The 24,661-nt window shown below is 38.6% G+C and overlaps 2 protein-coding genes across 2 annotated transcripts; both read right to left on the reverse strand.

Moving 5' to 3' along the window:
• Positions 1-7,412, reverse strand: LOC111238969 (serotransferrin-like). Its single transcript, XM_022768714.1, has 17 exons — positions 7,302-7,412; positions 7,065-7,213; positions 5,872-5,974; positions 5,560-5,751; positions 5,061-5,187; positions 4,778-4,833; positions 4,163-4,326; positions 3,864-4,017; positions 3,588-3,751; positions 3,383-3,479; positions 3,259-3,279; positions 2,793-2,957; positions 2,044-2,194; positions 1,539-1,606; positions 1,263-1,444; positions 498-690; positions 1-347 (listed from the first exon to the last, which is right to left on the reverse strand). The coding sequence occupies exons 1-17, from the start codon at positions 7,339-7,341 to the stop codon at positions 301-303; spliced, it is 2,073 nt and encodes a 690-aa protein (XP_022624435.1). The 5' UTR covers positions 7,342-7,412; the 3' UTR covers positions 1-300.
• Positions 7,413-12,997: 5,585 nt separating this feature from the next.
• ubxn7 (UBX domain protein 7) lies at positions 12,998-24,189 on the reverse strand. Its single transcript, XM_022768715.1, has 11 exons — positions 24,119-24,189; positions 21,396-21,549; positions 21,042-21,106; positions 20,849-20,914; positions 20,275-20,387; positions 19,714-19,860; positions 19,261-19,351; positions 18,517-18,647; positions 17,529-18,033; positions 16,104-16,183; positions 12,998-15,584 (listed from the first exon to the last, which is right to left on the reverse strand). The coding sequence occupies exons 1-11, from the start codon at positions 24,186-24,188 to the stop codon at positions 15,423-15,425; spliced, it is 1,584 nt and encodes a 527-aa protein (XP_022624436.1). The 5' UTR covers position 24,189; the 3' UTR covers positions 12,998-15,422.
• Between the last annotated feature and the right edge of the window lie 472 nt (positions 24,190-24,661).

Below are 24,661 nucleotides of genomic sequence, written 5' to 3' on the forward strand. Positions count from 1 at the left end.
TGAGCATTATACCGGCTTTATTTGAGAAAAGTGGTAACATAGTTGATCTAGTAACAAAGACAGTGTAGCATTTTGTTTCAACAGCATGAAAATAGCTGCATGTGGACATGACTGGTCAAATACAAGTTGATTTGTGGCTTGTGATAGTGCAATGCATCTGTTTGTTCTTCTAAAAACAGGTCTACAAGAGGATCAGTAAGAAAATACTCAATGCAATTTTTGGGTCGAGTGTGGGAAATGTGGGTAAGGTGCTTGAATCACTGTGAGCCATCTGAGGCATCACATGGTCCATGGTCACCACTAGTTTTTTTGCTGACAGGAATGGAAAGTACAAGATTTCTCCAGATCTGTTGGGAAGAGAAAAATAGAAAAAAAGCGACATGAGAAAGCAGAGCAGAAACTTACTTTTATGGTGTGTGTGATGTGTCTAGGTTTTGATTGTTAATCTGTTAAATTACTGTCCTAATCATCTTTATTCAACCCGCAGTAATACAAACCTGGAGTGGTTTCACTGCACTGTCTGAGTGAATTCATGGCGTTCATGTACTCGACTCCCAAAAACTGTTCATAGTTCGTTCCAGACAGAATCTCCTGGAGACATTTAGTGGAGTCCTTGAAGAGCAGGTTCTTTCCGCCATCTGAGTGGAAAATTCTGAAAGAGGCATCACTGCCACTGTTTCCAAACTTGGCCTATAAATAAAGAACAAAATTTTGATTTTAAACACAGCTATTAATTTTTTTGTTAAAATTGACATTTCTACATCGTCAGAAATCAACATGGGGCTTAGGGCTAAATGCTGAAAGTTAAGGCAATACCTGTAAAATTAAAAAAAACTATATCCCAGTGTAGTGGTTTTAAGGTATCTGACAAAATAATTTTATTCTATGTTAGCACTAGAAATTGAGTGCTTAGTTGATACAGTGCTAAGATACTGTACCCCAAACAGCCCACGATGTATCACTGGTGTGTGAGTGATAGAAAATGTGCTGTATGTTTGAGTGAATGTGGCTTGTAGTATAAAACACTTTGAGTGGTTGATAAGACTAGAAAAGCACTATGTAAGTGCAGTTCATTCACCAATAACTTTGTCACCCTAACTAACTTGCCTCTGCAAAAACACCAAAATTCTCATACAAATCTAAAAAGGGAAAAAATAACCCTCTCCAAAATGTATTGACTTCACAATCGTAGCCCTTGTAATGTGATATTTTGTAATGCAAACAACCAAAAACTAAAAGTGACCTAAAAATTCATCACTGACCTGCTGGTCCTGGAGAACGCGGATCACCTCGCTGCGGCTCTCTGGACGAGTCACCACAGCGTGGGCGGGCACTTTAGCCAAGTTGCATGAGAGGAAATCAGAGACTGGCACTGGAGCCTTACCAGGGCAGATCAGCTCGTAGTCAGCAGAATTCACACCACTAGCCCATGCTGGACCATTACCTTTGACAAGAAGAGGTGGGATGAAAGACTGCTGTAGTTTTACAGGAAACAACACTGTCATAGATGAGACAATATGTCAGTGTCAGTCTCTTACCATCACTGTTTTCGCCAACGATTGTGTGTTTGATGAAGGCAACATCACCGGAATTCTCCACGAGACACCTGTGATGACACGCAAAACATAACTAGAGTAATTAAAGGAAAATTTGACATTTTTGGAACATGTTTATTTGCTTTGTTGCCAAGAGTGATAGCAATAGTAATACTACTGTCATGTCTGTGTGTTAGTACAGAGCTGGGTTTGGGAGGCTGTCATCTGAGCATAGAGAATAAAGCAGGGGGGAAAACAACTATCCTGACTCTCTCCAAAATTTTAAATGTAAGCGTATTAGCACCTCTATAGCTCACTTATACAATGTAGCAATGCTTACAACCTCCTTGTTCAAGCTATATTCAGCACTCAGACACAAGAGTGATATCAATCTTTTCCAAAACTCAGAAAGAAAGTTAATCTATATATTTCATAAACTATCAAACTAGTGCTTTAACATACATGCACATAAAACTCTGCACAGAACAACTGTACTATTGCTTCCTACCTAAAGGCTCCAGCGTAGCCGTAGTACTGCTCTTCAGCACTTGCTTTGCACTTGTACTCATCACCCACAGTTCTGCGGCTGCCGACACACTGAGTACAGAATGAAGACGTGGGATCTGCTCCGGGGGCACAGCCGCTCGGGAAGAACTTTGCTGAGGAGAGGAAGAGAAACAGTCAGTTCAGTGTGTTAGTGTTGAAATTAGAGGTGTGCAAAAAGCAGTCGCGGCTCTCAACAATTACATTTATGAACTATTAAATGGTTTCGCTAAATACGTTTTGGTGGAAATATAATTGCTGTTTGGATTACATTCATTGACAATGTTGATTTCCAGTGTTACAATGTGCCGGAGCACAGAAGTTGCAGGAGGTGGTCGGGTTGGATGCTGGTCTTATAGAGCACATGATTTTGATTTTAGATTAGGCTGAAGCTACAATAACAGTTGTTAAAGTTTGGGAGACTGTGATTTTCATGAAATACTTAAACGTAACTAAGTGTTGAATTGCCTAAACATGGTGTAAACATAAAAAAAATCAGGGTTTAGTTGCCCCAAGTGGACATTGTATGACTAAATATATTAAATATGTGAGCATTTTGTGTTGAATAAAACATTTTCTTGAAACGTTGATAGGAAATATATTCTGGGCGCCACTCTTTTTTTCTCAAAACGTATTAAAAATACATTTTTAGTGGAAGAATTAGCCTAATTGTCACAGTAGGTGCTTTGCTTAGATAAGCACATGGTTACTTACAGAAGTCACAGTCATTGGTACTTTTGTGGATGTGACCCATGGGAATGTTCCAGCCTGCAGTTCTGCCGATGCCTGTGTGGCAAGACCTCTTGCCCTTCAGGGTGTCCCAGGTCACCCCTGAACCTTTCTTTACCACAGCAACAGCATAGTAAGAGGAGGCTCCAGCTACAAGAGTGAAAGTATAGAGAGAGATGGATCCGATAAGTACCAACCATATTATTATTAGTTATAGTTAATATAATTTGAAAAGGGTGATACATGAGTATTGTTTTATAAGATTAGATGGGTAATGCTTTATTTTACTGTAATTTACAAATAATTTCCTAGACAGAACTATATAATTTTAATATTTGTTACAGGGAAAACATGCAGTGTTCAGTTTGAACACTTTTTTTTAAATCCAACTGTTTTATGAATTAATATTATATGTATATATAGAAACAACAGAAACAGACAGGTTTATTACCATCATTGTTGCTGCACTGCCCTGTGGAGAGAGACAAATATACAAATATTACTCAGGTTAAAAAAAGGTAGAATAAAAACACAGGATTGTATGTGATGATTTCTGTGCTATCTAGGCATTGTACCTTCATCATACTGCTCCACCATAACAGGAACCAGACCACACTTCCCAGCTGTGTACACCTGTCCTCCATCTACTGCCATTGCGTCAGCCTCTTTACGCTGCAGGGTGATTTAAGCAACAGATAATCAGAAACAAATGCCATAAAATGGAGCAAAAAATGATCAAGTTAGTAACACATTTCCATATTTAAGCCAAGACTGTTTTACCATAATCTTTTTCAGACACTCTTCAACTGAGGGGGCATTCTGGCATTCGATGGCAGAGCCGTCATCACCCACACTGTTGATGGTCCACTGGTCACACTTGGAGGTCTCAGCGTGGCCCACAGCGCACCATTTAATGGCATTGGATGAAGTGCCTGGGGTCTGCTCTGGAAAGTGAAGTTACATATAACCATAAGCCACTGGCTGCTGTCAACAAATGTGTTTGTGTGATGGTTTGTATCTTAACCTGTGTGTTTTATCTGCTCATGTTTACCGTACCTTTCTTCAGGGAACGAACGATGCTCATGTATTCAGCACCCAGATACAGGAAGGAGTCTATGTTCGGGGGCAGACGCACCAGCTTTTCCGCTGAGTCCTTGAACATCAGGTTCTTGGCAGGTGCGTAGGCTTCAGATGAGAAAAGCTTAAAGCCCTGAAAAGACACATAGTAAGCCAATCCATTATGAAAACCACCAAACACAAGCTATGATGTTTACATGAATCATTATGCTCTCCCACTTCTATCTTATCAGGCAGTCAACTCTACTGCTCACTCTTGCTGCTGTAGCGTGCTTTACCTGTACTGCTTGCAGGTTTGTCCAGATTAATTCAGCCAGCTGTGGGTCTTTGCGGGTGACAACAGCATGAGCTGGTACCCTGGCCAGGTTGCAGGTTTTATAATTGTTGATAGGTGCTCTGGTGTTATCCTTGCACAGCAGCTCATAGTTGGCCTTTTCAGATTCTGAAAGTGTTTCACAGCCATGATTTAAAAATGTTGGTTGGTTTAGCAAAGGTGTATTTTTTCATATTGACATATTGGGCAGACCCACAAGTATTATATCAGTTATGGAGTGAGAATTTTGACTGTGATTTTAAAATCAAGTGTAATTTAAAAGTAAAACAGAGCTTCATATAGCACGAACATTCATTTGACAAAATAATTAGAAAGACAGGGATATAAGGAAAGTCAGGGAGGGACAGATATCTAAAAAAACATATATTCACTGCTGCATCAAAAAATCAATGAGATTAACCTGCCGCAGTTTGTGAAACAGCCACAAAATGTAATGTATTGATTTATGTACATGGACAGAAATTTGACATTCATGGCAGCACAATATCTTGTAGTCAATACAAACTTTTTTCATTTTTTTTTCAATAAATCATTACATATGAGAAGAGATGATACTGACCAGGGACAGTGAGGTGCTTCACAAAAGCGACTTCTCCTTTGTCCTCCACCAGACACCTGTTAAATAGACCAATCCACAGTTGCATCAACATAAGAGGTTTAATCATCATCAGCAGTATAGTGTATTTCCACAGAGAGAAATGGATTTAAGAAAGCATCAAATCAGGATTACAGACTGAGGCGTGAATGGCTACTGTATTTAGAGAGGGATAATGGAGAGGTAGATAAGGGGCAGTAAAAATTATGGTAGAGCTGAGAAAGATCAAAAAAAGACTCATACTAACTGGAAGGCACCGTCGTAATCATAGTAAGGCTCCTTGTGGGACCTGGAGCAGTCTCCCTTGCACAGCTCGCACAGTTTTGGCCTTGATGCCCCTGGGACACAGCTTTTCAGGAAAAATTCGCTCACCGCTGCAAAACAGAAATAAAATAAATACTGAGAATTTTTATTTTTCGGTCCCTGCAATGCACCAATGCAGAATCTTCTATCCTCCATTTATTTTCCTTTGCTTTAAAGGTGCTATATGTACATTTTCTCTCCTGCCGAATGGGTTTAGTAACTACCTGTTACTTCCTGTAACCTCTGAATAAACACTACATCAGTGTGGTATGGATTCATCAGACTGAACAGCTATAACATGTTAGGGCTCCACAGTTCATCTAAAAGTACACCAAAACTGTCACCGTTATTTTTGATGGTCTAACCTACGACATATTCAATGCACATATTCGACACTGTGATCAATTGTGACGTGTAACTTCTTGAGGAAACATCTGACTCACCTTCCTCCACTGGTTTGTCGTCAATGCCTCCCCAGGGAAGTATACCCATGGACACCAGAGTTCCTATGGGAATGTTCCAGCCTGCAGATTTCCCCAACCCAGTGTGACAAGTTTTCTTCCCTCTGAGGTCGTGGAAACCGAATCCTGTGTCCTTCTTCACCACAGCAACAGCGTAGTAGCAGGTGTCTGAAGCTAGATGTACACAGAACAATTGTGAGCAAAACATTACACCATGTCGCTCATATAAAATGCTAAACATCCTTCTTCCTCATGCTTAGTTCACCAGTAAACACAGCTGATTAGTAAACATACTGGGGCCGTAGTCCTCAGCAATAATAGGATGCAGGTTGTAGTTGTTCAGTCCAGCTGTGTAGATGTCCCCTCCATCCAAAGTGATGGCATCTGCCTCAGCAGCCTGTTAGAAAAACACAGATCCAGCAGCATGATGTTTGCGCTCTCCAAAGGATATTTCATTGGTAATTAAATACAGTGGAAATGTATCAGTCGTATTACTTTTGTACACTGTTGAGACATGTGTGTAGCTACTTTGCTTGCAAACTAAACTTTTACATTACTTTACACTTCTACTCTACTACATTTCATAGAGGAATATATTTTACAGTTGTAATAGTTATTTTGCATACAAGATGTTACACACAAAAAATTGAATAGTTTGTATAATATTATGCAATTTTGTAGATACATCTTCTCACCAGAATGCATTATACAGTAAAGCAAATATGTCATGCATCAATAATAGCAATACAAATTATAATAGACTAAAACATTCTGAAAGGAGCTGTTCTATGATGAATATTTATAATTTTAACAATTTTATATATATTTTGCTGATGATACTTGTGTCTTTACTTAAGTCTGGTTTTGAATGCAGGACTTTAACTTGGACTGGAGGTACAGCACTTATACTATATTATTATTCACTATATTGAAGCACTTGTATTTTACTTGATTGCTTCATAATTCTTCTTCATTACATTTGAGTGGATAATATCTCATTTATTACTCCACTACATTTGTCTGATAATGAAATGATCCATTATTATGGACTAACCTACCAAACAATATATAAAGTAACATTGAGATGCTACTTACACATTTATGTATTAACAATAACAATAGCTTAATTATATATAATATTGATACAGTCCTGCATCATGAGTACTTTTACTTTGAAGAACATTCTGTAGGCCCTTTACTTCTGTACTTTTAAGTAAGCACGATTTTGACTCAGAACTTTTACATGAAATTGAGTGTTACAGTACATACAGTAAATGTAGAATTTTATTCTATTATTAATCATTATTGTGGTCTTGCTGCTTACAAATCTAAATTTTACATTTTAACAGCTCGGCCATTTCAGCAGGCGAGAAGATGAAATCACATGTTAACACTGGGCAGAACTGCGAAGACATTTCTTTTACATACAATTATTTACTGAACACATCTAAGGAAACGTATGTTCTGGATAATGTGAATTTTCTGACCTTAATCGCAGTGATACAGTCGATGGTGTTTTCTTTCCTCACGCAGGAGAAGGCAGGAGCCGCAGTAGCAAGGTCCAAACATTTCCGATATTCTTGCTCCGACTTGACGCACCATTTCACCTTCTCAGCGGGGGCCGCGAACACAGCGGCTGTGAATGCACATGGATAAATAACAATGCGGATAAACTGGGCGTTCAGTAAATCTGTGATTGAATGTGTAAAATGCAATGTCTTTACCGATGCATCCGAGCAGCGCGACAAGGAGGAGAAGCTTCATGTTGGACACCGGGGTCTCCAGGTCAGTAGAGCAGAGTGACAGAGGGAGAGCTCGGGCTTTTATAGCAAAACCTGAGTGAAAAAAAAAGGAAAAAAAAAAGAAGAAAAGATAAAATGCCACAGTTTGCTCAGGTTTCCTAATGTGTGCCTACGCGTGTGTACTTTCGTGTGCACATGCGATCACAGGGAATACACATAGAGTACATATCCCACATTTCCTCATAATGGAAAGTCACAGACTATCTCCTTTGAAACTATTTAATCATTGTTTGCACTATCTGAAATCAGCCAGAGGCACAGAAAACAGTATGCCACGGATCACAAAACAAGAATTAGGCTAATTTAAGTGAAAAGGTAACACGATGACAGGATCCAAATTATGAATAGTTCAATTTTGCCTATGCAGTAAAGTCAGCCAAGCAATCTGCCACTGCAAACACAATGCATCAGCGGTGGAAGAAGTTTTCAGATCCTTCACTTAGGTAAAAGTAACAATGGGCCACCACAATGTAAAAATACTCCAAGTAAATGTCCTTATTTCAAAATCTTATTGTAGTAAAAGTACAATAGTATACTATCTGCAAAATATAGCTTACTTCAAGTATCAAAGGTGAAAGGACTCATAATGGAACAGAATGACTCCATGATATTAATGTATTGTTATTAGCCTACTATTTATTAATGTTGAGTATACATTTCACTTTAGCAGTTGGAGCTTATCTTAACTATACAGTTTTGGATAGTTTAGATAGTTTCAATTATAACTATTTTATAGTATAGTATTGATCATTAAGTAAATCAAAATCTACAACATAACCAGGAACTATAGCTGTCAGGTAGCACAGTAAGAAGTACATTTCCCTCTGAAAGACGTGTGAAGTAGTAGAAAATGAAAACACAAATAGTTCAAAATTGTACTGATGCACAGAACTTGATTAAATGTACTTAGTTACCCCTTTTTTTCAGCAAAAGCTAGGTGCTCTACAATTGTGTAACAACCTTATCCTAAGATTACTTGATTTGTTAATGAGGTACTGTATCCAGCTTATCAAGACAGTTAAATGCAGTTTTGGGGGCATTGAGTATTGCAGTATTTAAAATATTGCATTTATCAAAGTATTAGAGAAGCTGCAGTGTGTCTGACTCACATAAGAGTCGTGTTTACAGAGTCAATATTACTCAACACAAGAGCTAAGGTTCATGTTGATTTGTAAATCGAACTAATAACACCTCCTCCTTTATTGTCATCTGCCAAATATTGAAATATCACCCAATAACTTTCACAATAGATTTCATGGGTTTTTTTTGAGCTGCCTTTGGTGGTGCAAGTTGGGAAGATCCAGGACGTGATACTAGATGAGTGGATGGATTTCAGTTTTGAGGACAATGTCCTGATGCTTTAAGATAAGAGGAGGGGTTTGTGTGACTGGTATCGAATTATGAATAGAAGAATAAATTACAATTCAGGCTTAAGTTTACTGAAGTAGGCTAACTGATAAAATGTTTTTATTTGGCACAGCTGTGTGTGGTAATCAGAGGACTGTTCCATCCTGGGTCCAAATCCAAAGTCTTTGTAAGTCATGACGGGAAAGATGTTTCCAAATATTTTTTATTGTTCACTACAGCCTTTTGTCTGTGTTCATCTCTTTTACCTACGTCAGTACATGGTTTTCTTTGTCCTATTTTATATTTGTGATTTTTTTTATCTGTCTGTATCCTAACACTTACCTTACACTATACACTTTTTTAAAGCCAATGGGATTTAACAGAGTTAACAGTGGTTGAAGCAAACTATAATACAGATAGTAATGAATCAGTAATAACTGAGATGCAGCAGGGGATCCAGATGAAGGTATAATCAGTGACTATATGGAATCTGTGTGGAATTATTGCTTTTTTCCATTTTGCCCTGTAAAGCAAGTATTTTCATTTAAATCTTAAGTGGACCTTTTTTTTATGCTGTGAAAAAAAAAGGTATAAAAATGAGAGGCACATAAATTAGACACTGCTTTTGATCTTGCCTCCACATTGAGGATTTGGCTGCTCTTGAGTTTATTCATGTGAGTTCTTTGCTGTCAGCTGGTAAACCTGACATTGAGGTGAGTCACTGAAAATACTGCTGGGGCTAAGTTTACCTGTTACCATGAAGAAAATGGATTCAGTTAGAGAGGAAATTATGTGAAAACTAAAGCAACGGGAGTACGAATAATATACTATAGAGACATTTATTAGTGTGTGTTGTACAGCTGAACAGTGAAAACCTATGTTATCCTTTAATTAAAATGTTTGAATCTAAAATACATGTTAATAATATTTAATCACAAGGTTCTGTTACCTTGTAATTGGTAGGAAGCCTAGATAACTTATGGAGAGAGAGGGAGTATAAGCAGTAAAGTTATAGTTATAGTTATAGTTATTCTAGGGCTGTTGGGATTGGAAACAGGAATATATTATAAAAGTATATTTAAAGTATCAAAGCTGCACAATCTTTCAAAATGTTGTTAAAAAAAGGGGAATCAGCAGATTTCTCAACTTTTTATTTGGACAGTTGAATGTTGATCAGATGCCCATAAAGTAGATGTTCCATAAAATGCCTTTTTTTTTTTTTTTGCTGACTCATTGCAGAGTATGTAACCCTGATCTGAGTCTCAGTTTACCCCAGTCCACTTTTAAATAAATAGATAAACCCAGGCACTGAGTATATGTAAACCTCTTTTTGTATCACATAAGTTTTAGTGACACAAACTGTCACTAGGTAGAATGCGGGCTATCAGGATTTAATACAATTCTTGATTTCATGCATTCTTAGTTGCCTCGGCATGTTTACTGCAATAATCTGTAACAAGCAGCACATTTTCTGACTGAATACAAGTGTTATGGGTGTAGTTTACTGACATTGTTTCATCTAATTTGACTCTTTTTCATATTCTAGTTAACATGTGTCTGACAGTTCAGACCTTGTTTTTCCTGACCTGTCCACCAGTTGTCCACAGTGTCCTCCAAAGCTCATCACCTGACCGGTCTCCTCCATTTACACCTGTTTATTCACCTCCTTGAGTGTTTCACTGCAGGAACGACTGTATCATTCATTTTTGATTGATTAAAAACTATTTTAATTATTAATTATTATTATTTTACTGGGCAATTATCCTGAACTCTCCGTGTCAGTCTATGCTGACACTTCACTCAGCAGTGTTAGTGTAATGACACGTCCTGATAACACAGTTAGCAAGGCAATAACATTACTATCCTGTGCTCTCTGCACAAGTTGACATTCACTACATGCATTATTTATACAAAAACAAGCCACAGTTACTTTTTGTTTCTCCTGCACTCTTTCTGTTCATAGGATGGGAATTCCTGATGGAGGCACCAGACAAAAGCACTGGTTGTGTGAATTTACAAATGAGCTTTGTGTTTTTTAAAGCTAAAGATCTTGAATTCCAGGAAATAAAATTATCTGGATATAAAGTCAGAGTTTGAGTTCGTATTCCTACAGTAAACATCAATATTTAAGCATGCCATTCATCAATTTCAAATAATCTTAACTGTGTAATCCAGCTTCCTGAAATACCACAGGAACTCTTGTGTTTGACTGCATGTCTGTGATTATAGTCCACAAGGCCATCCTGACTGTGCTAAATAGGAGCAGATAAGCTTATCATCAATGATTGTTTCCCTGAAACATGCAGAGCAGAGGGTTAACAAAGCATTATAGATTGGATATACACACTTACTTAGTCTATTTTGTAATGTACACACAAATGTGTAAGAAGGGGTGTTGTCAAGGCACTGTCATGTATTTTGCATTTGACAAAGAGAGTATAATTGTAGGAGTTAGCCGTGACACAATGGCCAGCCCGTGATGATTTATCTCGATACCCACACATGATGGTAACACTCTTGATCAGGGCCTTTGAAAAGACAGTTGCTTGAAAAAAACACATCTGGCTTGTTAATCAGGAAATACAGACACTGCTGGTCTGTGCTACTCACAATGTTATGATGCTATTGCACATGTGAGAGCAATGGTGAGTTACTACCACACTTATACATTGGTGTAGATGGTACTCGGATACTTTGCTTCAGTTAAAGTACCTTACTAAGCATAGTACCTGAGAGAGAGAGAGACAGAGAGAGAGAGAGAGAGAGAGAGAGAGAGAGAGAAAAGAAGGGCTCAGTGCATCATGGGAGTACCCCCAGCAGTCTAGGTCTATAGCAGCTCAACTAAGGGATGGTTCAGGACTCACCTGAGGAAGCCCTAACTATAAGCCTTACCAAAGTCTGCCTCCCAAACCCAAACTGGGAGCTGGTTCCACGGGAGCCGAACCTGATAGCTGAAGGCCCTGCCTCCCATTCTACTCTTAGGAATTCTAGGAACCACAAGTATGCCTGCCTTTAGAGAGCGGAATGTTTTATTGAGATAATAAGGTACTATAAGCTTTTAAAGATACGACAGTGCACCATTAATTGCTCTATAGGTGAGGAGGAGGATTTTAAACTCTATTCTGGATTTTATAGGGAGCCAATGCAGAGAAGCAAAGACAGGAGAGATGTTATCTCTTTTCCTAGTTCCTGTCAGCATTTTTAATCAGCTGGAGGCATTTCACCGAGTTACTGGGACTGCCTGATAATAAACAATTACAGTAGTCCAGTCTAGAGGTAACACATGCATGAACTACTTTTTTAACAGTATTTTGAAACAGGATGTTTCTAATTTTTATGATATTGCACAGGTGGAAGAAGGCTGTCCAAGAAACATATTTTATGTGTGGAGTAAAGCACATGTCCTGGTCAACAATGACTCCAAGGTTTCTTACTGTAGCACTGGAGGCCAATCTAATGCCATCCAGAGTAACTACATTATCAGTTAATGTATTTCTGAGGTGTTTGGGTCCAAGTACAATACAACTACAAGTACAACTTCAGTTTTGTATGAATTTAGAAGTACAAAATATTTAAGACATGCCTGAAGTTTGACCACCTGTTTAGTTTCATCTCATGGATAAATATAGCTCGGTGTATCTGCGTAGCAATGGAAATTTATGTGGTGCTTCCTTACAATATTATCTAAAGGAAGCATATAGAGGCTGAAAAGTATTGGTCCTAGCACAGAACCCTGTGGAACTCCATGACTATATTTTGTGTGCACGGAAGAGTCATTGTTAACATGAACAAACTGGAATCTACCTGATGAATATGATTTAAACCAGCCTAGCACGGTTCCTTTAATGCCAATGAGATGTTCCAGTCAATGTAATAAAATCTTGTGATTGATGGTGTCAAACGCAGCACTAAGATCTAATGGGAAAAATACAGAGATTCATTAAAAATGTCTCAAAATGCATCTCTGTCATAGGTTTTTGGCTTTGAGTGATCCTGTTTTATTTATAGCTACAGATATTTCTGCAGGGAGTTAGAATCCTTAAATAGATTTTACCAGACAGTCTGATGATTCAGTTTGTCCATTCACAAACGTGTTTCTCTACAGTGCAGGCAATTTTTTTAAACTTAAAAAAGCTTTTCCAGAGCCATAGAAGATGTTACATGTTTTCACATGCTGTGTAAAAATCGGTGGAGTGCACCCCGATGGCTTACTGATCACACATTAACTTCCATTGACTTTATTCTGAGAACTAGCTGAAAGGTCCATGGATGACTGGGGTCAACATCCTCCTTATGAAACATACAACCCATCAAACAAACCAGGTCTGGGGCCGCTGCCCTGTTCCCTCATTAACCTGTCAGCACTGGCTAATAAATTTAAGCATTACATGAAGTGCAGTTTAAAGAGGTCCAAAATGAACAAAACACTAAATCAAGCTACAAGTGTAAACTGTGCACAACAAATCTGAGTAGTTCACTGATTTGAAGTTGAGATTCCGACCCATGATTTTGCAGAGAACAAACTTAAATTCCAGATGTTTCCATGCAAAAAAAAATGCTAAATTGTTCTTTATGTGAATTGCCTGATCAGAACAAGAGTAATGTGTTTTCTTTCTTTTAGTTAAATGGGAGGAAATATATTCTGTACTCCTTTATTCTGCACTGCCCTTTACCAGCACATTTCTCCTCACCCACCTTTTTTCCATTATGCAAAAAAAAGGAAAAAAAAGGAGGTCGTGACGGAATGCCCTTTACGTACTGTAGTATCCAAACATTGTGTGGAGAGAAACAGTCAGTGTCCTCATCTGTTTGTACAGCTGCAAGTCCTTTTCTTTCAACTCTGACCGTTGCCCCGTACAGACACTACTATTGTCAGCTGGCCCCTCATCTTAAAGGGAATATAACATGAATTTACTTTCTGTAATCAAACATGTCATTGAATAGCATGTGATTCAAGCTGACATTTGACCTCATTCTGATATTAGTAAAGTAATGTGACAGTATACATCATTTCCATTCTTCTAGGATTGGAGTGCTTGACAAGAAACTTTTAAACACAAAAAAAGTATCACAAGAGAAAGCGGCTTCTCAGCAGAACTAACTGCTACAGCTTGGTTCACTGTGAACTAAGAGTCTAACACACTGACATTTTTTCCTATACCGCTGTAAACATTTGCAAAGCTTATTTGAATATTGTGAAACCTTCATTAGTTATACTTGTTAATAGTCTTCTTCTTCTTCTTCTTCTCATTTATTGGTGAATTGTTGCACATTACCACCACCAACTGACCACGTGAAGAACTGTGTGAAACTGCAACAGCTGTTTACACTGAAGGCACGCTTTACATCAAAAGGTTGATTGCTGCATCTTCTTTAAAAAACTGTAGTTATAACCATGTGCATCAGACCTAGATCCTGCCTCCATCATCCTTTCTGTTAAGGGACGGACTAGTTTAAACTAGTAAATTGGCTGACGTGTGAAAAATCTCACATCTTTTTATAGCTACTGTCCTGTTTCATTTAGTAGACAATGTCATTCTTTGAGGTACAACACATGACCAGTAAACCAGGCAATCATTTTCATAACACATTCAGAATTATCATTTTCTTCAAACGTAGTCTGTCTCTTTTGTTCCTATCCACAGTACAACAAACATCTGCATTGCAATTTGTTGGGGTTGATTCTGGGGTGTAGCTCCTTTTCTGTCTCTGAGACTTTTAATTGTTTTTTCTTTCAATAACTAGTTTATACAATAAAGTAAGAAAAGACCAAGCAGAATCTCCCTTGGTTTTGGTGGTTATATTTCAACATCAGCATATTTTCTCGGCAGCATATAAAAAAAGAAAAGAAACAATGACTACAGCTAAATATCAGTCTCTCTAAGCCATCTCTGTACAGTGTAGGTCCGACTGATGAGATGTACCACCCTTCATTCATTCCCTTCTGTATCAAAAGTTGAAATCCAAAAACAATCTACTAGTCTCTAATAGAAACTTGAGTAAAAATGTGTAGATCTACCCAAATCCTCTCAGATCTACACAAGTGTGTCACTGATATCTGACACATTTATCTTGAGTTGTAATTTGCAGATCTTTTCTCTTATTGCCCCTGCTTTCCAAATAATTACAATTGTTCAAACAATGACCGAGTGAGAGACCAAATTTGGGTCAAAATAAACAAGAATGAGCCTCCCTTTACCTGTCCCCAGGTACAGAAAATGACAAGAAGAGCTAGAAAATAAACTCTGACATTTAACGTCCTTTCTGGGAGGTAAAAGTCTTTTTGTACAAGTCCCTGGTGCCTCATTGACAATTTACGATCCTTTATTTGGGTTTTTTTTTAATTTTATTTAAATATGAACTATATCATATATATTCTATTGTGATGTGCCTCAGTGATCAGAATGAACTGAAGCCTGCATCAAAACAGAATATAACACATTAAAAAATACCTGGTGTCTGCAACACCTTACTGGCCAATGGTAGAGCACTACAAAGGGATTAGGCTGTCAGTAGAGTGGCCAGGAAAGTAGTCCAGCCACTAAGAGTTGTCTTGGCAAAAAAACAGGGCCTAATTCCAGGAGAACAGAAGGTTATGGGATCAAGGCCAGTAACATCGTCCCAGATCATTGGTGAAAGGGTGAGGTCTACCAGAGAGATACAGAAAAGCAAAAAGTGAGTGTGTCTGGGAAAAGGCTAGTTCCTCTCCTGCACAAATACAGTCTCCTGTGGACAAAGCCCCGCCTCCTGCAGTGTGATGTCATAGTCCAAGTGGGCAAGCTTCCTTCTGGGAAAGTTGGTGACGAGTTCGAAGCGTTCGTTAGGGTAACCCTTGGATTGTACGTGTCTTACCAGGGCCTTGAAGAGAAAGTGACAAACCAGAAGTGAGATATTTAAAGTAAAAATGAGCATTCATGTGATTATATTCACTGCTGACTGGGCATAACAACGAAATGCTCACATTTATTTTACTTAAAAGGAGTAAGAGTATAATGAATAAGAAGATGAAACAAGTAGCTGTTAGCTTAGCTTAGCATAAAGACTGGAAACAGGGGGAAACAGCTAACCTGGTTCTGTACAAAGTAAAAATAAAATCTCCCTAGCAGCACCACTAAAGCACCAAACACTAAGTAAAATGTTGCATCTTGTTTGTTTAATCTGTACAAAAACTGTTTTGTCATGAGTTATGTGTCAGAATATTTTTTGGTAAGAAGCAGTAACTTCCTGGAGTCTGTCAAGTGGTGCAGGCCAAAAAATAGTCCAACACATGGACGTGAGATGGCATTATCTCATCTGACTCTCAGCAACAAAGCAAAGAAGTGTATTTCCAAAATATTGAACTATTCCTCTAAAATAATTGTTATGGTGCTTTCTCACCAATAGTTTTGCTTTAGAAGACAAGGAAATTTGCTCTCTCTGTCCATCTGGGTAACGGAGCATCAACCTGGCTTTGGGACCTGTGTGAAAAAAAAGAAAAAACATTGTGGTAAATATCTTTCGGAAAAGATGCAGCTGTTGTCTAAACCTAAAACTTAACCACAGTTACTGTGATCAGTAAATGCACATGCACCCCTTTAATCAGTCAGTGCAGTTTTGAGAGCTAAAATTATGTACTGTAAAAATCTGAACAACAGTGTATAAGAATTCATGTAGAACCTGCAATATGATGAAAGATTAGTCTATGCAGAGTAATAATATATTTTAGTATAAATAACAAGTTATTATCCACATCTAATGTCAGGTAGATGAGAGTATGCGTACAATGGAGACCTCTAAAAGTAGTGCTAAGGTTATTTGGCATCATTCTCTGTAGAAAAGCAGTTTTTTTTTTACCATGTGTCATTTCCCCTTGGCTGTACAGTATACAGTGAGCAGTATATAACATCTAAATTTACTCATTTGGCAGAGGCGTTTATCCAAAGCAACTTACAAATGAGGGACAACACTAAAGCTTCAATGCAGTAGGAGACCTTGCTGTAAGTACTACATCTATTCAATAAGTGCGAGGAGAAAGTGAAAAAAGTGAAAGTGAAAAGTGCACCGAATGTGCATAGTAAGTGCTAGTTAGGCATGTTGGGGTGTTATAGGTGTTAGGAGAGGAGGTGCTCTGGGAAGAGATGAGTCCTCAGGAGATTTTTGTAGATAAAGAGGGACATCCCTGTTCTGATAGCATTTGGTAGCTTATTTTACCACTGGGGAACCACAGAAGAGAACAGTCAGGACTGCATCGTGTGCAGGGACGGCAACACCAGACGACATTCCTTGGAGGAATGCAGTGGCCGAAAAGGAGCATAAGTCTGTGTGATTGAGTTCAAATAGATGTGTGCAGACTCAGATGTCACTCTGAAGGTAAGCATTATTGATTTGAATTAGATTCGGGCAGCCATGGGTAGCCAGTGTAGGTCACCCAAAACAAATTCAAATTCTATACAGAGTATAGTGTCGTAAGTACAAGGTTTGTAAATGGCTTTGCTAGATGTGTGTTTAATACCTGTGCCGTAACCCCTAAAATCTATAAATTTGCCTTTAAGCTCAAAGGATGTCCCAGTGTGACACTTTGTTCCATTACCAGAGCAACACATGAGCAGGTTCCAGCCTTCACTGAGTACTGCTGAATACTTTAACAGGCTGACGGGTTGACCCCGCAAGTGCTCATTAACTAATCCTCAAAACATTTTGAGAGGGGGTCTGTCTGCAGGCTGGAGACTAACTCAAAGACATTTTCCACTCAGACACAAACATACCCTCCTACCATAACCCTCATCATAACGGTTTCAGGTTTAGAATTACACATTCTCGTACCATTGTCATCAGGACAGTCCACGTCACAGGTGTTGGTGGTGCTGGTCTTTGACGGTCCAGCGCTTTCTGCTGCTGGGGAACAGTGGTTCCCTCCAGAATCTGGGAGAGGCTGAGGATGACGAGGACCAGCAGCCGAGGGCTCCAGATGGTTCTTTTTACTCTCCTCTTTCTTGTGACTGTGGTTGTTTTCTTTGTACGGAGACTTTCTGTGGGAAGAAGTTGAACTATCGGGATGTAGACGTTGCTGTGCCGCAGGGGCCGAAGGGACTGGGGTGTGTTTGCTGGTAGAACTTTTCTCTTCGTGGGGTACTGGCGTTTCACTGTCTGAGCCATCAACAGAGATGGGACCCTCACTGTCAGAGAAAGGCTCTGCATCTGATTCGTCTTCTGATCGAGGGGAATCGGGGGCTTCGGGGACATTTGAGGACTCGTAGTGGGTCTCCTGTAGGGAGGCTCGGATTGCTGCCTCCAGCTGGCTGTCTTCACTGGCATCAATCAGACTCTCCTAGAAACAAAAACAGAGTGCAGCTGTAGAAAACAAATCAAAGAGCTGGGTAAAATAACAGAAATTGGGGTAAAACTTAACATACTAGTGCAGGCAATGTGGTTCTGACAAAATCAAATATCACAATTCTTAAAATAAGTTAATATTAACAATTGACTAATGGCAAGACATGCAAAATTTGAGAAATGATCATTAATAATAAGGGATTAATGACTAAGCAGGTAGATGCATTCACTATTAATTTCACTGTGATGTTTATAAGTTCATAAAGATGTTGTCTTCTACATGCTTTTACAGCCAGGAAGAGACAACAATGAATCTGTATCACAACATTACAATGGCCAAAGACTCAACAACTGATAAACGCTTGTGAGTTGTGACAGGAAAAAACTTAGAGAGAGTCTCAATGAAAGAGAGGAGAGATCTTATCAGAGCAGAAACAGAATGAGAATTAAAGGGTGACACATGGGATGAGAGACCCACAGAGCGAGCTCGTTTGGCAGGGGGTGCGTGGCAGGATGGCCCGTCGAGCTGCCCGTGCTCTGCCAGGAAGCCGGACGCCTGCTCCAGGAACGATGCCACATCCAGCTGGTTCCACTCCACCATTTTTTGACCTACAAAAGAACATGTTATCAACAGCACAGGTCAATAACGGAATTTATTTATAGAACATTATTAAAAGATGGCAAAACGCAGGGAAGGGAAATGACTGAAGAGATGTGTTCAAATGCATCAATCTGGAGCTAGTTTGCAGATGTAAAGATATAGAGTAACACATTTGCTCACTAACATTGTTTTGTTCTGTTTGTATTGTCACACACATGACAGTACAGTTCACATTCATCTCTGGTATTTATTTACTGAAAATCTGTTGTTGGTCTGTATTAATCCTGTCACTTAATGATTGGAGGATCTCTTGCTCATCCACACAGCATTATTCAAAGACGCTGTATAATCAAGTATACTATACTGCTTTTAAATTACTTCGCATGATGCATTACCTCCTCTTCTAAAAGTTATGAGCAAGAGGAATATGTTATCAACATAAAAATAAACCAACACAAAAGAACAGCAGCAACATGGAGCAGATAATACATACAAGGGAGAGGGACCTATCAGGGCAGAGTGAGTGAGAGTTGTTCTGTGCTTTTCTGTTTAGTAACTTCTAAAATCTACACTGCTCAAATGCACTACCACTACCTCAATTCACATGAACTCACCACTCACCTGTGCGGGGGTCGAGGATGGAAATGTAGGGAAACTTGTTCAGCTTATAGAACTGGATGTATCTTTGTCCCTCTTCACTATCATGATATACCTGTAATGAAAGACGTTGCACAATTCAATAGTTAAAACATGGAAAAAGTGACTTGTATCTTCTCTTTAATGACTTTCCAACTCTGTCACCTCACACCGCGGGATATGGACTATATTATCTCTGAGTGATGTAGTGTTTCTTATATTTTATGTACCTTTGGTTAACTTTTTATGTTTTTCTTCTTTCGCCAACGACCACATACATTTTGTGCATGGATAATTAATTTCTTTATGTTTTATATCAAATCAGTTTCATCTCAGAAACATTGGAACAACTCAATCCTCATAAAAACCTCAGAGCAATGTTTGCAGGAACATGACAACATCAGATCAGGTATGACCCAGAGTTTTGAAACTGCATACCTGCCAGAATATGAAGTGTTCTCTGATGATAGTCTTCACTGCATCGTTACTCCAAACATCCCTGTTCAGGCACTGACAGGCGAAGTCCTGAACATTTTGAATGTTGATCATTAGCCACTTGTTCTCCAGCTGTCCACAGTCTTTTGCCTGTAAACACAAAAGAGGAAATACAGAATCAGAAAAAAAGACATGGAATCAAGCTTGACTTGACAAATAAGTGGTGAAATTGCTAAGTTGACAAATGTGGATGAAAGCCAAAAGCACAATTAACTACATTCACTAAATAAACAGGTTTTCCTTTTTGGAAAACGGTCATAACATCAGCGGTACGTGATCACATGTCATAGTGGACTGAGTCTCTACAACAGCTTATTTCACAAATACCATGAGTGCACACTCAGCCAATGAGTGAATAACACTATCATTAAAAAAGTGACAACCTTCATACTCCTGACCTTTCCCACCTGTGATCGACACCGTCACCATCTGAAATTTCACTAAAAGTTCACACAGACAGAATAAAGACGTATGGTGTAAAGTGTCCAGTGAATGACTCCTTACCGTCTCAAAGCTGCCTTTGTGCATGAGCTCAATGGGAGGACGGAAAAGGTCTGCCAGGGTGCTCAGTTTCTTATCCACTGTCCCACCGTTACGCAGCTCCTGTTCCTGGCGGACTAGGAGAAGAAAAACGTTCTCAGTCATTATAGGATGTAAAGTCATAGAGAGGTTCAGACAGAGAGACAAGTGACATGATTTTGGCACTTGGCTGTTGTTGGTTGTTATTGTGCAGCTTTAATTTAAAACCTAACTTTAACCTTTTAATATACACTGTCCCACCAGCGTGACACTTTGGCCATGGTAGCGCTACTTTAGTTGTGTTTTAGAACCCAATCTTAATACAATCTTGAGAAATTCTAAATTCTGCCACTGTAACTTTTGTTCAGCATCTGTTATACTCATACTGACTTTTTGGTTGTAAAAATCGTGTTTCAAAAAGAGACATGGGTTATGACTGTGATCAAAAGGGCTGAAGAGCAGTAACATTTTTATTTTTGGTACATTAGTTTTGGGCTTGTGTACAAAAATGTGGCTGTCTGGTAACAAGTCAATCTTAAAAAGCTTTAATATTACTTACTTGTTTCTGTTTGGAAGTCTCGGAAACCATCAAATATTGACCGAGCAGGTCTTCTCCGCTTTGGCACTGCATGTGTAATTCAAATATCAAGTCACACTCAGATGATTTTGAGGCTCGATCGCCAGTAAAAACAGCAATTTAGTTTTAGGTGTATTTGCATGAGATAGAATAAGAAAGGAAAGCAGTACAATACCTCCAAACAGTGGTTCTGGTTCCACCAATATGTCCTGCTTCTGCGGAATGGGCGCTCGTACTTCACTGAGGCATAATGAAATACATATTAATCTAAGTTACAAAACAATCTAGAGCAAATTATCCACATTAATCATTTTATAAAGATACACTCTCTGATTTGATTACACAACCTAATGACAGCTGTGCCTTGAATACCAAATTTTCCTATAACTGTAAACTACTAAAGAAATTTAGGAGCACTATAAAAAAAATTGAGTGTATTTTTCAGATACTAAAACATGACGAAAAAAAATCCAAAGACTGTGTTCTACTTTAGTGTGACGGACGTTTGGAAAGAAAAGTATGAACTTACTCTGAAGGGGGTGCTCTGCTGCTTGAAGCTGCTGAACTGGAGCTGGTGCTGGGCTCCTCTGCTATCCCACCTCCATCCAGGAACATGGTCACTGCCATCTCCAGGTTGTTGTTGCATGCTTCCAACATATGTTTCCCTACACTCTCTGTGGCTCCTAGGAGAGCATTGGACAAAGACATACCGACACTGAGGAACATATATAGATAAAAATGCACAGCTACATGTGTGTGGACAGTCACTCTTCATGTAATTAATTTAGTACCATAGATTAAATGTGCAAAACAACACAACTGACAATACAACACACAATTCGACAATACAACTTTTACTCTGTTATCAAGGTATGAACATGAACAGGTCTGGGAAATCAATTAAGAAGCAGGTTATGGACAGACTAACTTGGGCATTCCACCTAATTACATAACTGACGCAAAAACAAAAAACAAAACAAAACAAAAAAAATATTAAACATTAAAATCCAATACTGCCATAAAGCAGACCTGTGTAATGGTTTGCAACACCTTGTGGGTTATAAAATGAATGGAAACCTCAGTATAAAAAGGTATGGCTAAATGGGTGACAAATATGTATCATCATATCACCCACCCTTGTGATGGAAAACTGCAAATCACTAGTAATGTTGTGTGTTAATAGATTGTCTCTTTTATTCTGAAATGAACTATTCAATGTCTTTATTGATGTTTGCATGTTGTGGCTGGGGGCTTTTTCTTTTTTTTTTTTAATCCAATGGCCAATATTTGATATGGATCCTGTAATTTAATTATTAAAGAATCGTGATCAAGATATGAACTATTCACAACATTTTACACTTGAAAAGTGAACTTGTGAGTCCTCACTGAGTGACAAATCATCTAATGATGGCACTATTTCTAAATTCCCTCAAATATATCTTTGACATCTGTGTACAGCAGTTTCTTGTTGCTCATCTGCCAATATCTACTGCCATAAGGATACATCTGTAATGCGCAACAATCTCATGGCCACGGATGCGTGACAAATGCAATCTATACAGTAACTTTAAAAGTGTCACACAGTTAAACTGATGACATACTACATAGTAACATCAGTAACATAGTAGAATTTGAGGCTGTGTGTCAAATTAATCAATTAACTTCACTATTTTGTGACAATGCATACTTCCACACAAATGAAACAGGCTTGTTAAATACCCTGTCAATATCAACATCCTGTTAAGTATTGTTTTCGTGTGTGATTACAGAATCAAATACTTTGCAATGGGTTCTTATAAAATGCTAATACAATGTAACTATCAGTCATAAAGCAGAGATGCTGTTCACTGTGATGAATGAGCAGAAGTCTTTGCAAAGGGTGGAAAGTAATGTACTTAAGCACAATTTAAGGTATTTGTACTTTACCTGAGTAAAATATTGTACTTTGTACTGCATTATATTTATCTGATAACTTCAGTCACAAGTTACTTTATAGATTCAGATTACAAACTAAAACCAACAAATGAATTATGATGTACTTTTACAGATTAATATAAGACTTGACAAGATACTCTGCAGTACATGAAGTAGATAAAATTAACCCCACCTTTACCAGCTAAACCGTTATGATGTACAGTGTCAAATGATATAATAAACATTGTTCTGAAATGGACCATTCTGCATACAGTAGTTTTGATTATGATACTTATGGACTATTGCTTAAGTAAAATTTTGAATGCAGGAATTTTACTTGTAACAGAGTATTTCCACATTGTCGTATTGATACTTTTAAATTGTGATAACATTGTACAGAAATGAGAGCCAAAGAAGTGCTTGAAAGTCAACACAGGAAAATATGCATCCAGATTAAAAAGAGCTATGGACTGCTTCGGGGGATATAGTAGGCACCAATTCAAAGTACAGGTTACACGATCCGTAGCGAATATGCTAAAACGTGCAAAAACAGCAGAATAGTCCTTTAATGTATTCAAATAATGACTCCCCACAATGCATGAAACTATTATAATATCATGCATATGAGAAAACATTATATCTGAGGATTAACTTTTAGTCTTTTTAAGAGTAGGGTACGGTCTGGCTTCTATGAGCTTTCCGTTTGTACTGCGCATGTCCGTTTCACTTTCCAAGTCTGGTAACAGCCCCCGACCTGAGTCTCCTGTTTTCTCCGATAAATAACTTAAAACTGAAAAACTGTCCATTGTGTTAAAGCGTACACAAGCCACCGAGGACCCCTGAGTGAATAGGCAGAGACGGATAGTGTGTTCATCCGAGTGTGGTTAAGACCACAGTCAGAGTGAAGCTGACAGCAAGACAACATGAAGCCTGGCTGGTGATGAAGAAGGGAAATGTTCTCAGCCGACGTCCATTCCACATTATCAAACAACCAGGCAGTGCAAAAAAGAGCACAAAACCAGCTCTAGGCTAGCGACATAGTCTCTTTGATGAGCACCGCAGACAAAATCTGATATTTCTAAGTGGCTATGATAGATAATATTCAAAGCTGGTGGTTTTGAGATCCAGTTCCTGAGTCTTTCACTTGAGTTTAGAAGATAACTGGCTCTGGTTTTTCCCTCTGCAAAGCATTGACAGCGCAGGGGCCATAGCAAGACTTAACGTCCGTTTTCTCATCTGCGCACTATTTTTGTGGATTGTTGGACAAAGGGGGGTATTCCTGTTGGACAACCCAAACCTACTTAATAGATCAAATGCTAAATGAAATGTTATTTTTACCTGTTATTGCTGTGAATTGTTGTATTAACCCGTTCACCCCCGGAGCTGAGGTGTCTCCGAGCGCCGCCATCTTACCGCCACAAACAACAACATAAATGTGGCGCATGCGCTACGCCGTCCTTTTCCCCCTGCCTGGCGCGGCGCGAGCCGCATGCGTCACCAAAGGATTGTGATGCGTTTTGGGTAATGTAGTTCAGTAAGAAACAATGGCGTGTTACTGGCATTTGCATACACTTGCGTGACACCCCTGGTCATATTTTCTTGATTTTTGAAGTGAAAAGAAGTAAATACAATCACTGCAGCAAACAGACCTTTGCTGCAAACAAACAGCCATTCTTGAGGGATTTCCCTGGCTTGTACAAAGTTAATATGCATCTTCTACTATGATGAATTATTAGTGTTGTACCTCTTTGTTGTAAATTAAGAAAGTTACAAAAAAGTTATGGGGTGAGGCCCTCAGTAATACGTGACTATTCTGTTTCAAAACTGCCTTGTATCAGTCATGACAAATATAATAGCTTATACATTAAAGCTACATAGACT

Source organism: Seriola dumerili, unplaced genomic scaffold (genome assembly GCF_002260705.1).
Source record: "Seriola dumerili isolate Sdu_G_001 unplaced genomic scaffold, Sdu_1.0 BDQW01001821.1, whole genome shotgun sequence".
NCBI classification, from domain to species: domain Eukaryota; kingdom Metazoa; phylum Chordata; class Actinopteri; order Carangiformes; family Carangidae; genus Seriola; species Seriola dumerili.